This window comes from Lethenteron reissneri, chromosome 19 (assembly GCF_015708825.2).
Source record: "Lethenteron reissneri isolate LAM-NWPU_2019-01 chromosome 19, ASM1570882v1, whole genome shotgun sequence".
NCBI lineage: Eukaryota > Metazoa > Chordata > Hyperoartia > Petromyzontiformes > Petromyzontidae > Lethenteron > Lethenteron reissneri.
The window spans coordinates 5,164,913-5,180,147 of record NC_083797.1 but is presented as its reverse complement, the minus strand read 5'-3'; the positions used below and the strand labels follow the sequence as shown (position 1 = coordinate 5,180,147).

The 15,235-nt window shown below is 43.4% G+C and overlaps 1 protein-coding gene and 1 non-coding gene across 2 annotated transcripts in view; both read left to right on the top strand.

Annotated features, from left to right (window-relative positions):
* Positions 1 to 4,462, top strand: part of CPQ (carboxypeptidase Q) — a 64,979-nt gene extending 60,517 nt beyond the window's left edge. The window contains exon 9 of the mRNA XM_061554220.1: positions 3,360 to 4,462. Coding sequence (XP_061410204.1) covers positions 3,360 to 3,520 — 161 coding nt within the window. The 3' untranslated portion in view covers positions 3,521 to 4,462. The remainder of the gene's footprint in view (positions 1 to 3,359) is intronic.
* An 8,871-nt stretch (positions 4,463 to 13,333) lies between these two features.
* TRNAA-CGC (transfer RNA alanine (anticodon CGC)) lies at positions 13,334 to 13,405 on the top strand. The gene has a single exon. It is a non-coding gene; the product is annotated as a tRNA-Ala (tRNA).
* The last annotated feature ends 1,830 nt before the right edge of the window (positions 13,406 to 15,235 follow it).

Here is a 15,235-nt window from a genome sequence, read left to right as displayed (position 1 = left end):
AAAAGTTGCATCCCTTTTTAAACTCGTTTAACCTCAACGACATTTCCTTCGGTTGATTGCTTATTTATTCGATGGGTTTTCCATCACTTTAATTTCAAATGTGTTTTTGAAAAAAAGAATTGACATTATTGAAATTGAAGCACATTTGAGACATACTGCTAAATTAATTGAAATTGGATCTTTTATTAAAGTTAAAACTGAATTGGCAAATGTCACTTGCCACGAAGCCAGATCACCGTTTAATTACAAAAGTATTATTATATTTAACGTGTCAGTGAATTTCCATGAGTCTCTGCGTGAGAGCACATGCAATGTCAATTGACTGGGGGCCCGTGTGGCCACAATGACAAACATTGCCCTGATTACCAGCAGTTGGGAGGTGAACAGGGGTCATCTGATGGCCACTTTGCTGATTTTCTTTTTCTCCTCTACTGTAACTGGTGGCGAGATGTTAACTACCTGGTATGCAGGAGGTCGTCGGTTCGATCCCGACCCTGACGCTTGCTCTATATTTGGAGTTTGCGTGTCGCTGTCTCTCCCCGTGGTCGCGCGGACTTTTCCTCGGGGTCCTCTGATTTTTCCCTCACATTTAGAACCGCATGCGTTTATAGTATTTGGCTGCTATACATGTCCACGTGACGGTAAGTCACTTCATTGAGCTATCATTTGTGGCCAGGTCGCTTCTGAAAAATAGCTATATAACTCAGTGGGCCTTACCTGGTAAAATTAAATAAAAATGTTTTATAGTTTTTTAATATTTCTAATTGTGGCACAGGCTCGCGGGGGCGCCTGGCTTGCCTTTCACCTACAGCTCCACCAGTGCTCGTTGCACAAACATCAATCCCAAAGACCTACAGATTCCAGTCTTGCCAAACGAACCACGGTCAAGGCTTAAAGAAAGGTGCAGCGCTGCCATTACTTGCCCACTGCTGGCTGAAGAGCCCCTGCTAGAGGAGGCTCTTGAGGACCACTCTGGAGGGTACGTTTGGCCTACTTTTCCACGCTGGGCAGACGGCTTGAAAGAGCTAGAGGGGTAGAATTTCCCACACTTTACCCCGCCATCCGCAATCTGCCCACCGCTAGACCGGCTTACGCTGCTGGGAAGACAGAGGTGGGGGATTGTTTTTTTTTCAATCATGAACCATTGTTTAGACTGGAGCTGTGCGAGATCAAATCGGCGACCTTTGGATTGCAAGTCCAGTGTAAAGCTGACCATTGCACCATTATGCACCATTGAATCTAATCATTTTTCATTGCAAATTATTCATAACGGGCAATGCCAATGAAATGTTCAATCTATTTTTCAGATGTCTTAACCAGTCACCATTCTCAGGAAAAAAAGCTGTTTTAGATTGCATGGCTATAATGGATTTATATTTTATATATACATAATTTGTAATCTATCAATGATATCATTTTGATGAAGGACATATTTATAAAATCATGTCGAGTTCTCAAAAATACATTTTCCAAACCAGCGACTTTTTCATCAAGAAAGTAGAACACAAAGCCTTCCTCATCAATGCTAATTTTATGTTAAAGGCCACGCTGATTAAAGAGATTTCTTATTTTTAGTTCACCTAATATGGGGTTTCCTCCATGCAGTACGTCTCCATTAATTTTCCTTGCCATTCTCTACCTCACGCGTACGTGTGACTTCCTTTGCAGAGTTAATAATGCTATGAATTTAATCACCATCCTCACTTCTACAAATTAAGATTTTTTTTTTTTACTGGAAGCGTTTTCTTAGCATTATTAACGTGCCGGGAAACGAGTTTTTTTTTAAATGCGATTAACTGCGTATGAAAAAAACCCAACCAAATTAGTAAATCACAAATGTACGGGGGGAGGCTTATGGATAAATGACGTTCGTGTTGCTACCCATTCCTCTGCTGTTGTATAACGTGCGCAAGGGACTGGGAGCATGGTCAATCTTCATCGTGCCTGGCTGCAGTCTCTCGCTCACGCGTGGCACGATAATCATCCAAGCCAGAACCGTCGCCCCGTCGACTCGCAACGTCTGCTCCTGATCCTAATTTACGCCGTCTACGATGAACCGATTTGCTTTTCGCATCTCATGTTTTTACGATCGAAATCTTCGCCTTCGCCGTCTGCTTTAGAGATTCAATGTGTCACCGCTCGTGCAAGTTAATTGTGTGTGTGTGTGTGTGGTCAAGAACTGCCGAGGCAATAAATAGTAGACATGTTTACACCGATTCTTGCAAATAGCATGTGTTTCTCTTCAAGTGGCTGGATTATTTAATATTTGCATCATCAATTTCATCATCATCACCGCCACAGTACACACTTGATTATTTCCTTTGCTTTATACCGATAACACACGTGTAATGGTTTACATCTACACCCTGAATTTACACTATTTTGGGTCACAATTCGCTCCAAAATTAATTAGCTTTTTCAACATCTCATTTGTAATCTCTTAATTATATTGTCTGTATCGTTTGTAGTGTGTGCATTGTTTGTTCCGATTTCCCGTGCATGTTTTGCCCGTCAGATTTGTTCTTTCTCATTTGTATTGTCTGTCTCGTATGTTATCTCATTTGCATTGTTTATCTTTTGTGTGTCAAACCTGTTGCACGGTCGATCTCAATTGCGCCATCTCGTTGTCGTCTTCTGTGCTCTGCCTGCCGCGTAAACATCGTTGGTCTCACGTTCCTGATGTGAACAAACACGTGCATACAAGTCGTAACCACTCGGCTCTCCCCTGCACAATGGCGTGCGCGTCTCGTGATTGCGGTGGTGGCCGGTGGGTCGTCATCGTGTCGGTGGGACACGGAAGCCTCCTGGAAGGGGTGGAGGGAGGAGGGTTGTGTATGCAGTTGAGCAGATAATTTTTTTTTAATTCATAGGCGAGGCACAGGCCTCCCGGCTTCTTATTTTTTTTTTACAATTTTTTTTATTGAACCAGGTAAGGCCCACTGAGCTATATAGATCTTTTTCAGAAGAGACCTGAGCACAAATAATAGCTCAACGAAGTGGCTTATCACGTGTAGATTTATAGCAGCCAAATACCCGAACTGCACTTTAATTATAAATGTGAAGGAGGAAAACGGAGGACTCAGAGAAAATTAAATGTGACCACGGAAAGGGAGCACATGCAAACTCTGAATGTGCAGCAGGCATCAGAGTTTGGATCAAATCCACAACCTCCTGTATACCAGGCGTGGTCGTTAACATCTCGCCACCGCTGGCACACAACGGTGGCAAGCTACTGCTCAAACGTAATAATCGCTTGTAACGGTGACATGGTTACGTGTGCCGAGCTGATACTACCCAATTTCTCATCCGATGATGCACACTACCCCCCCCCCCCCCCCCCCATGTTCCATGTCTGCCAGGGGCCAGTCTGTATGACAACGCGAGCCGTTACTTCTGGTTTCATCACTCGGACGGTGACACGATGAGCGTGCAGGACCCTGGAGACATGAACCGCTGCGCTGCTCTGTGGGCCATCGTTTCGTACATCGTGGCCGACCTTGAGGAAATGTTGCCGCGATAGCCTCTCGGTACATCTTCACGCGTTCGCGACGCGATGGTGAAATTGACCGACGGCCTCTTGTGCACATCTTCGTCCCTCGCGCCAAACGTTAATCAAATCATTCAATCGGTGACCGGGCGAGAGGTCAACGAGGCAAGTGTCAATGTGATTTCGAGCCCAAATTATCGTCGAGGTGGTGCCGCGTCTCCTGTTTGCAGCACCTGAGCCAGCGGCAGAAATGGCTGTTTCATCTGGCGGGGTGGTGGGGCGAATCTATCTGCCGGACAACCACTTTTAACTTCCCCACGAAGTGGTGGACATTTATAGCACCCCGAGGCAACCACCTGCAAACAGGACTTGAATTTTCAACCTTCCGATTGTGAGCTGCACCATCCACATGATAAGCCGCCACAAAAAAGACAACAATACACTTGCGCAAAGAACACCGTGCTATTGTCCACTTTGTGACACAGGTGGCTCTGATGTTATTCTCACTATAAAGTAACTTTTCCGAAAAAATTAAAAAGTCTTTGAAAAGATACAAATTTATTATTAAAACTCCAGTACCTTAACCTACTCCATTTTCAAGTGAAATGTTTGAAATCGCAAGGAAAAGGATACGCTAAGTAGGAGAAAATGTTGTCACGCTTTAATATGTATGTTACAGCTCTAAAGAGATCGTGTTAAGTACGATCTAACACATTTGCTGGTTAATTGATTTGCCGTCGTAATTTGACTGCATTTAAAACTTTGAGATGTAATTTTCTGTATTTTATCTCGATAATGAGACATTTTCCGTAAAAAAAATTGGTTTGCGGCACTTTGGAATATTTTTAGCAAATTTGTATGACATAAGATTGTGACCCTTTTATAATTGCCTTTTTAAAAGTGTAAAAAGTGTGAATATTAAAATTAAAGCTAAGATTAAGCATTAATCAGAATAAAACTTTTCAAATCATTTAACTTTTTGCATTGAAGTAGTATCTTTCTGCGTATTAAGGATGAGTGGTGAGATCAATCCATTCTTTGACAACCAATTAATGAAAGGCTCAGATGAAATGGAGGTGTTTTTTTTCAGCTCGTCCACTTTATATCTGTGGCTGAAATGGAATGCGATGAGCTCTTAAACTCTCTTTCACAGATGTCCAGTAGGAGCAGGTCAGAATGTTACAACTAACGATACAAAAACACGATAGCAGTGCAAAGTATAGGAGAGGTAAGAAACTCACAAAACATATATACGAACGAAATATTCCTATAAATAACTAAACTTTTTATTTTTACCTGGTAAAGCCCCCTGAACTATTCACTTCTTTTTTGGAAGCGATCTGGCCATAAATGATAGCTCAACGAAGTCGCTCATCAAATACTCGAAACGCATGTTGATTCTAAATATGGAGGGCAAATCCGTAGGAATCGGAGAAAAATTCACGCGATCACAGGGAGAACACGCAAACTCCAAATATACCAACGTCCTGCATCCCAGGCGACCTGGCCACAAGTGATATCTCAACAAAGCGGCTCTCATCGCGCGGAATTTTATAGCGGCCACAATGAGTTCAGGGAACTCTACCCCTGCATTAAAGCAATACGCAAAGGCTCAAACGAACGGTAACAACCGACAAAAGCGCTTGCGTATTGCCAAGACGCTGTGATAACGAGCTCGCGCACAACGAAGACGACAGGCCGGCCGCGCCGCCCCGTGACGCGTGCGGGCAGCGCCGTGTCGCACGCCGGCATCGGCGGCAGCGGTGGCCACCGTGCGTCGGTGAAATTGAGAGGCCTGCCTGCTGCCCGCACGCGTCTCTACTTCACGAGGACGGGGGTCCGTCCGTTCCCCGATTGCGACCACGCAACCAACGGTACGTTAAATTTCGATTTAAAGCTTTCGTGACTGCAGGGATTCATCTTCTTGGTTCTTTCGGTAAAGTCACGTATAAGGGAAGTAATAAAAGAATAATATATAATATTATTTTATTATATTCTTTGATTTTATTATTTTATTTTATTATGTTTATTATTATTTTATTACTTCCCTTTTACGTGACTTTACTGAAAGATCCAAGAAGAACAACGGTACGTTCTTCTGCTAAACACGACGTGGCCCTCATTCGCCTGCTGGCCATGGTGCTCTGATGCGCCTACTGCCGGCCTCGCGCGCTGTCCCGATTGTGCTGTTCGCGTTACGTCGTGAGATTTCAAGAAAATAAAAAATTCTAAAAATCCATGCCAATATCTGGCAAAGTCGTGTGTGACCTTCGTGTCAAAAAACGATGGGCAGCAGAAGTGGATACCATGGAACTACCTCATGAGATCATTTTGAGTGACCTCTGTGGTACGCAGTCGATAGCAGCACTTTCCATCAGCTCTGCATGTGAGATTAATGTTCGCCGTGTAACAATATCACTGATATTCTTGGTTCTTTCGGTAAAGTCACGTAGAAGCGAAATAAATAATGAAATAATAATTTTCAATATCATTTTCATATTTTTTATTACTTTTTTATTTCCCTTCTATGTGACTTTACCGAAAGAACCAAGAATATGAATCCCTGCAGTCACGAAAGCTTTAAATCAAAATATCACTGATATTTGAATTGTCATAGCTGGAATTTTGCCAATGTAAGTGCAGAACCAAACATAATACGGGATGGGTTCTTTGGTGTGGTGATTCGTAACTGGACTGAGACAATCAACATACAATTACGTATTGAGAACCCGTTTCGATATCACATCTCAGTGGTGCCAGCTCAGCACACTGATCTTTCTCAAATCCTGGCAGTGCTTTCCTTAAATTGATTGGGCATATTAGTAGGGCAGAATGTGTGTGTGTGTGTGTGTTAACGTTTCACGCATTTCTAATTTACATGCAATCATTATTGCATCTCTTTGCCCGTCCACTGCTGGATGAGGAATTATCCATACTGTGTCGGTCTTAGCGGTTATATGAACATATTTCATCATGCTGGTTTATTATGGGTTGGGTAATGGGTACCCATGACCAGTTCGGATATCACTCACCTCTCTGATGTTCGCTTTGACTGTGAGTTGAACTCAGGTGGCCAGATTAATAGCGCAGAGTGATAACCACTCCGCCACCCATGCATATGATTGGCGTCATCGTGAATATATGTTTACGCAATCCCGTGCGTGTTTTCAATATTTAATTATCACAATAGTCGATGCACGTCTACATGGATAGTCAACTGTATTTATAATTCTAGATTTGAAGCTTTCGTGACTGCAAGGATTCATATTCTTAGGTTTTTTCGGTAAAGTCACGTAGGTAAAAATTTTTAATTAATAAAAGTAAAATAAAACAAAAAATAAAAAATTCTCACCAAAAATGCTGTATTTATAAGTAAAAGTTGGGAGACCAGGCACATGTAAGTGATTACATTCTCGGAAGCGAAGTGCTCCCAATGTGCTAATCTCAAAGGTTACGCGCAAAAGCGCTGCGTGAGCTGACAATGCTTCAGATGCACGCTGGCAAGGTGTTGTCAGGTGGGATGCGTAGGACCCAATTGGTGTGATTTAGTTACTATTGAACGCTGGCTGGAGAAACAGCATTTTTGGTGAGGATTTTTTGAACGCACCTCTGAAACCTGACCTTAGATTTTAATATAAATGTTTTCACATTGTGCGACGATATATTGGGATAGTTGCCATCAACTTTGATCGAAACGCTCCTCCCGTTATGCATCTTGCAGAGGTCGTGTGGCCAAAAGGGTATTTTATCCATCGATGTGAGAGGGTTTTTACAGAAAGCAAAACGTAAGTTGTTGTGCGATGCCGCATTTCATGATGAATTCGAGAATAACTGGTATCTTGCCTAATACCAAATTACCCCCAAAAGCACCCTCCCCCCCATCTCAGCATATTCAGGGTGGCTTGTGCTTTGATGGGTGGCCACCAGTACAGTACAACATACCAGGTGTTATAGGTACGTTGAGGCGAGGGCGACGATGTGGTTCCGCTTTCTAGAATTTTGTGTGGATTTTGCGTGGATTTTGCGTGCATTTTGCGTGGAAATTTTGCATGGAAATTTTGCGTGGAATTTTGCGAGGGATTTTGCGTGGATTTTGCGTGGAATTTTGCGTGCAATTTTTTGTGGATTTTGCGTATTATTCCCTTGCATGAGTGAGGGCTTTCTCCGGACACTGAGGTTTCCTCCTACATGCCGAACTCACTATGATGGCATTCAGCTTAAACATGCCGAACGAGTCACCCTCTTAAAAACAAAACGAGTTTCAAGACTCAATTAATATTTTGCAATGTGTGTAATTGACATTGTGACGTGTAATCTACAAATTATTTAGTGACGCTGCGTTCGCAGTGATGCACAAGCACTGTAAACAAACAAATAACCCTTCATAGCGCGTGTGCAAAGAAAAAGGGTCATTGTTTGAAACAATTCCAATTACGGAATATAATTTATTTTATGTTTAGGCAGTGTTATTGGGGAGCGTGCCGAGGTATTTGTTTATTTATTTACGTAATCTACAGCACATGCAGGTGAACTTATTGTGAAGAATGTGCCGCGCAGGGAGGGAGGGAAGACGTGCGTGTAATGCAAGTGAAATGTGTTCAGCGTGGCATTCTTCTGAGGGTGTCCACACAAAGGGCCGTCTGTGTGTCTGTGCATTCGTGCGCATCCACTGCGATGTCTTTCGCACGCCCCCTGCCAGCAGAAGGGTCTCCACTGGTGGCACCTCGAGACAGCCCCTCTCGAGATTACCTTCTTTCTCTGCTCTTCCACGCCGGGCGGATGACTTGGAAGAGCTGGGAGTTTTACCCGCACGTCATCCCACCGCATGCAACCTGCCGGTCGACGACCTGCTGGGTTGACCGTGGCCAGGAGATTTAAGGAACTTGCATCGTTGTTTCCACTGTCGTGCCGGGAGATGAAAGCAGCGAGCTCTGGGTTGCTGCTAACCATTGGCTGGCCTTCATCTTCTTGGTTCTTTCGGTAAAGTCACGTAGAAGTGTCTGACACTGTCTTTCCGACAGACCTGTTCTTCACCTGAGGACGGCTGCTTGCGTTGTGGCCGAAACGTCGTGAGAATCATTTTATAATGTTTTATTTTTATTATTTTATTATTTCCCTTCTGTATGACTTTACCGAAAGAACCTAGAAGATGAATCCCTGCAGTCACGAAAGCTTTAAATCGAAGAAAAATCATTGGCTGGCCATCGAACAAGGGCGGTCACCGCATCGCGCGCTTTCAGATCTGCTGCGTCTGCGGCCGTCTGGAACGCTCTTCCTTCTGATATTAGGAAGCCACTGGAGCTATGCACTTTTAAATCTAGATTGAAAACTGACTTCCCGAGTGCTGCTTTTTGTGTTTAGTGTGTTTGTCCTTTCCCATGCACCTCCGAATAGCACGGTTGGCTACGTACGGTGCGAAAGAAGTTCAACATACATACATATACATTACACCACGGCGTCCACTGTTGCGGGATTGTACTCTACTGAAACAAAGGGCAGTGCTACCACATGGCATTGTTTTTGCACTCATAACAATTTAACAGCCTGTACCATCCATGATAGAGGTTTATGGGTGAGATCGCGTAAATGTATAAATGTCTCGTTAAAACCCGCCACCACCCGACACAGCCAACTAGTAAGGGTTGTCACGTAAACAGAACGTGCCAATTCGTCACTAGTACAGCACTAGTGTGTAGTGTATAGTGTAGTGTATAGTGTAGTGTATAGTAGTGTATAGTGTATAGTAGTGTATAGTGTAGTGTATAGTGTAGTATACTAGTACAGCACACCAGTTGTATGTTGGAGAGCCAAGCCACAAAATTTACAATCCGAGTACGACGTTTCGCCAGTAATTACAACCAGCTTCATCAGGCGACAGCCAGATTTGTGGAGAAGTCCACCTGTTTCGTTCCTTATATAGAGGCGTAGATGTGTTGCACAATGTGGGGGGTGGCGGGGGGGATTACTGTGGCAACGTACATTATGTATGTGCATTATGCGAGCCCTTTGAACTCGATATTAGTCGCGAAAGCCTACGTGTTTAAAAGCCTATACCATTACGTTTCTTAGAATGTAGGAAATTAACAATCTACACCCACGTGTGGCTTGACACCTTCTTACTACTGAATATTGGCTGAGTGGGTCAGATGGGGTGAGGGAATTCACTTTGGTAGCTGCCAAGCGTAAACGTGGACGTGATGGATGTGGAATTTGGCTGGCTCATACTCAAAGTATGTTTTGACTGAATTACTGCCAAAAATCATCCCGCTATTTCTTCGTGGTTTTTTTTAATGAATCAAAAGAGCGAAATGGAATGCACGTAACTTGTTATTTGAACTATTTAACGTTAATTCTGCGTGACCGTTTTTTAAATCCTTTATATTAAGTTCGCTTGCTTGCTTGCGTGCTTGCGTGCTTGCTTGCTTACGACCGTGCAAATCTTTCGGTCGTTTTTTAACCCACTTCCCGTGATCCAATCGAGCTGACATTTTGCACACAGACTCGTTGTGCGAGACAATTAATGTTCGTGAAAAAAAAAATCCAAAATTTTACACTGTTTAGGGAAAACAAATTAAATATTTAATTACCAATTGCTTAATACTGGCAGACAATCATCTGACCCATAGGTGGCAGCCATCTCAAGCCAGAGGACGAGAGGACTCTAGCCGCCACGCATATAAAGGATTTATAGTGAAAAACTTTGTTTTTACGGGTTTACTTATTCTCTCTCTCCGCGTCAACACCCGCGACGTCGGAAGAGACGAAACGAGACCTCGTCACGGGTCTTGTTTACACCAATCATCCTCTCCCGATGGGCGCTGGGTTGAAATATTGCGAAGGGATGATTTAAGGTGTGAAAAAAGATCAATTTATTATTTGCGTCATGGAACTTCGCCTTGCTTGAGCGCAAATGATGCTGGAAGAGTTATGAATGTTCTGGCAATTCTGAAAATAATTACATAACTATACTCTTTGGTTCTTTCGGTAAAGTCAACGTAGTTAGATATAAATTAAATTGTGGTTGTTCCATCATATCTGCCGGGTACTAGTCTATTTTTAAATCCTTTATATTAAGTTTGCTTGCTTGCTTAGGACCGTGCAAATCTTTCGGTAGTTTTTTAACCCACTTCCCGTGATCCAATCGAGCTGACATTTTGCACACAGACTCGTTGTGCGTGACAATGCATTTTCGTAAAAAAAATTTTCCAAAATTTTACACTGTTTAGGGAATTTTTTAAAAATATTTAATTACCAATTGTTTAATGCTGCCAGACAATCATCTGACCCATAGGTGGCAGCCATCTCAAGCCAGAGGACGAGAGGACTCTAGCCGCCCCGATGCCACGCATATAAAGGATTTATAGTGAAAAACTTTGTTTTTACGGGTTATACTTGTTCAAAGTTAATTTCCCCCCACATCCCCAGCGTTTGGCATTGCTGCTGCATTTGCATTGTTGCTGCATTGGCATTGCTGCTGCATTTGCATTGCTGCTGCATTGGCATTGTTACTGCATTGGCATTGCTGCTGCACTGGCATTGCTGCTGCATTGGCATTGCTGCTGCATTGGCATTGTTGCTGCAGTGGAATTTTTGCTGCATGGGCATTGTTGCTGCATGGGCATTGCTGCTGCATTGGCATTGTTGCTGCAGTGGCATTGTTGCTGCATTGACATTGTTGCTGCAGTGGCATTGTTGCTGCATGGGCATTGCTACTGCATTGGCATTGTTGCTGCAGTGGCATTGTTGCTGCATGGGCATTGCTGCTGCAGTGGCATTGTTGCTGCATTGGCATTGTTGCTGCATGGGCATTGCTGCTGCAGTGGCATTGTTGCTGCATTGGCACTCGTGACCACCCGTGCTTCTGGTGTTGATGTTCCACTTGGGCTACGCCCATCCCCAAACCTTTATAAACAGTTTGTCTTTAGAGGCTGACTCCTTTGCCTGATGACGACCGCTTGTGTTGCGATCGAAACGTCGTGATTTATTTTATTTCTACCTACGTGACTTTACCGAAAGAACCAAAGAGTATGGATTCCTGCAGTCACGAAAGCTTCAAATCAGTTATATAACTACACACAGAGGCATGGTTATGATGATGATGACGATGATAACACGTCCGCGTGATCAGCCACTTGGTTGAGCCAGATCACGTCTGAAAAAGAGCCACATAGATAGCTCAAGTGGGCCTTACCTGCTGCAAGCAAAGAAAAATTGTAAAAAAATATTTTTAAAGGGGTGAAGCGTGGATGTCATTTGGACGGGCCACCATAATGCACAGTATACAGGTGTAATACGCGCTATGAGCAGTAGAGGGCAGTGCAGAATACAACCCCATCATTTATACTTAATTTGGAGCTTTCGTGACTGCAGGAATTATTCTTTGGTTCTTTCGGTAAAGTCACGTATAAAGATAAAATAATAAATTAAATTAAATACTAGCACACGACGTTTCGATTGCAACACAATCAATCATCATCAGGTATAAATTAAATAGGAACACAAATCTAGTATACTTAGAAATGTAATGTAATACAACATAGAGTCGGATAACATAACAGTCGGATGGATGGTGGAGAGAAAACTGAAGAATTTTATTGCAGGGGCAGCTGCTGCTGCATCTATGCACCGCACATATTCCCCGTTTATCTGACGCTTCGACACTCGCGGGGGTTTGCGCAGTTTGAGGGTTGACGATGACTATGGGCTGTCGTTGTGATGAATTATAGTTTCATATTCTTAGGTTTTTTCGGTAAAGTCACGTAGGTAAAACATTTAAATTAATAAAAGTAAAATAAAACAAAATAAAAATCACGACGTTTCGGAAGCAACACAAGCTTCCGTCTTCAGGTGGAACCGTCACAGCCACGACAGCTGTATCAAGTAAATGAGAGAACACAAGAAATACCTCCCCGTATATATAATGGTTGAGGGGGGAAGGGCCAGGAACGGCACACTTTTTATTAATATGGTAAGGTGAGGCTTAAAACTAAGAATAGACTGCATAACAAAGGACTGAGCCGTTCCTGGCCCTTCCCCCCTCAACCATTATATATACGGGGAGGTATTTCTTGTGATCTCTCATTTACTTGATACAGCTGTCGTGGCTGTGACGGTTCCACCTGAAGACGGAAGCTTGTGTTGCTTCCGAAACGTGATTTTTATTTTGTTTTATTTTACTTTTGTTAATTAAATTTTTTACCTACGTGACTTTACCGAAAAAAACCTAAGAATATGAATCCTTGCAGTCACGAAAGCTTCAAATCTAGAATTATAGTTTTCCTTCATTGTGGTGGACTTGCCAACCCCGAGTCGAGCGCACGGTGGTGGAGCAGCTCCAATGGGAGTAGATGCGAGTTGAACACGCGAGCCTTTCGCGACCAATATCATCCAACAATCAATTGGCTGTGTCTATGTCCCTGTAATAGGGGTGCACATGAACTCTCGTAAATATTAGCCGATATGAACGATACCTTCGGATGAATTTGTGTTGATTTCAGGAACTTGCTATTTGTATAACTAGCGATGCACACTGATCAAATGGTTTACTTAAACATTTGTAGATGAAAGCAAGTGCTTAAAAGTATCCAAAACACTTTTTTTTATTTCCGAAATGGATATTTCCAATAATAAATAAATTGGGAAAGCATCATAGTATCCATCCACATGTATGCTTGTTATTTCTATTTCTTAAAAAAAAATACATTTTGCTTGGACTCTGTGCAGACTCGATGTGTACAGGGCCCAGGGCCAACAGGAGAGTGAGTGGGGTGACAAGGGAGAGGAAGAAGCTGATGACAAAGTTTCACCCAATATCGAGGTGGAACTGCGCCCAGGTAGAACCACCATGGGGATGTAGCTCAGTGGGAGAGCGCACGCTTCGCATGTGTGAGGCCCCGGGTTCAATCCCCGGCATCTCCACGAGGTGACATTTTGCCAGTGGGCAATTTTACTCGAAGGAATATGCGTGGCCTGCACACGTCTGCTTGTTTATGGTTGCTGAGCATAGATCTAGAAGACCAACATGTCATACGGTCAGCAATGAACAGCACTACAATCAAAGTTGTCGTCGATAGAGTTAACCAAAATTTTACACTGTTTAGGGAAAACAAATTAAATATTTAATTACCAATTGCTTAATACTGGCAGACAATCATCTGACCCATAGGTGGCAGCCATCTCAAGCCAGAGGACGAGAGGACTCTAGCCGCCACGCATATAAAGGATTTATAGTGAAAAACTTTGTTTTTACGGGTTTACTTATTCTCTCTCTCCGCGTCAACACCCGCGACGTCGGAAGAGACGAAACGAGACCTCGTCACGGGTCTTGTTTACACCAATCATCCTCTCCCGATGGGCGCTGGGTTGAAATATTGCGAAGGGATGATTTAAGGTGTGAAAAAAGATCAATTTATTATTTGCGTCATGGAACTTCGCCTTGCTTGAGCGCAAATGATGCTGGAAGAGTTATGAATGTTCTGGCAATTCTGAAAATAATTACATAACTATACTCTTTGGTTCTTTCGGTAAAGTCAACGTAGTTAGATATAAATTAAATTGTGGTTGTTCCATCATATCTGCCGGGTACTAGTCTATTTTTAAATCCTTTACTAGCTGTACTACCCGGCTTCGCCCGGGACTTGGATCCACCACGCCCGGCCGCCTTTGTCTCCCAAGTGCCGATGTTAATACGCCACACCAGTTACTCGTTTGAGGCTGAGTCGACCTAGGGGAGGTTCAAATAATCGTCACCGGTGGTGGCCGTGAGCGGGAATCGAACTCGGTTCGCCGGGTTGGTAGCGCAGCGTAGCGTTAAGCACTACACCCACCGCTCCTCACACACCACACACGCACAGACACACACACAGACACACGCAGACACACACAGACAGACACAGACAGACACACACACACACAGACAGCACGCTAAGCACTACACTACCGCTCCCCACACACCACACACGCACACACACAGACACACACACAGACACACACACAGACACAGACAGCACGCTAAGCACTACACTACCGTTCCCCCTACACAACACACGCGCGCGCGTCCATAGGTACACATACACGCGCTTGCTGCAGACACACACGACTTTCAGGGTGCGTAAGGCAGTAAACGACTGAAATAATAAAGCGGCAATGCTGTGCGAGGAACGCCTTAGACCAGCAACACATTTGTGTAATGCGAGCGTAAACACACAAACACATACAAACACATACACACACATACATACACACACATACACACAAACACATACACACACATACACACACATACAAACACACAGACATACACATACACACAAACACACACATACATGCACACAAACACATACACAATACACACACACATACATGCAGACACACAGACAGACACGTAACACACATACATACACACACATACATACACAGAAACACATACACACACATACATAGACACACACATACATACACACAAACACATGCACACACGTACATACACACATACATAGAGACACGCAGACATACACATAAAGACATAAAAAAAACCCCACATACATACACACACACATACACACAAACACATACATACACATAATTATACACACATACATAGAGACACACAGACATACACATAAACACAAACACACATACACATGACCCGGCTTCGCCCGGGACTTGGATCCACGATGCCCCGCCGCCTTTGTCTCCCCAGTGACGATGTTCACACACGACAGCAGTTACGCTTTTGAGGCTGAGTGG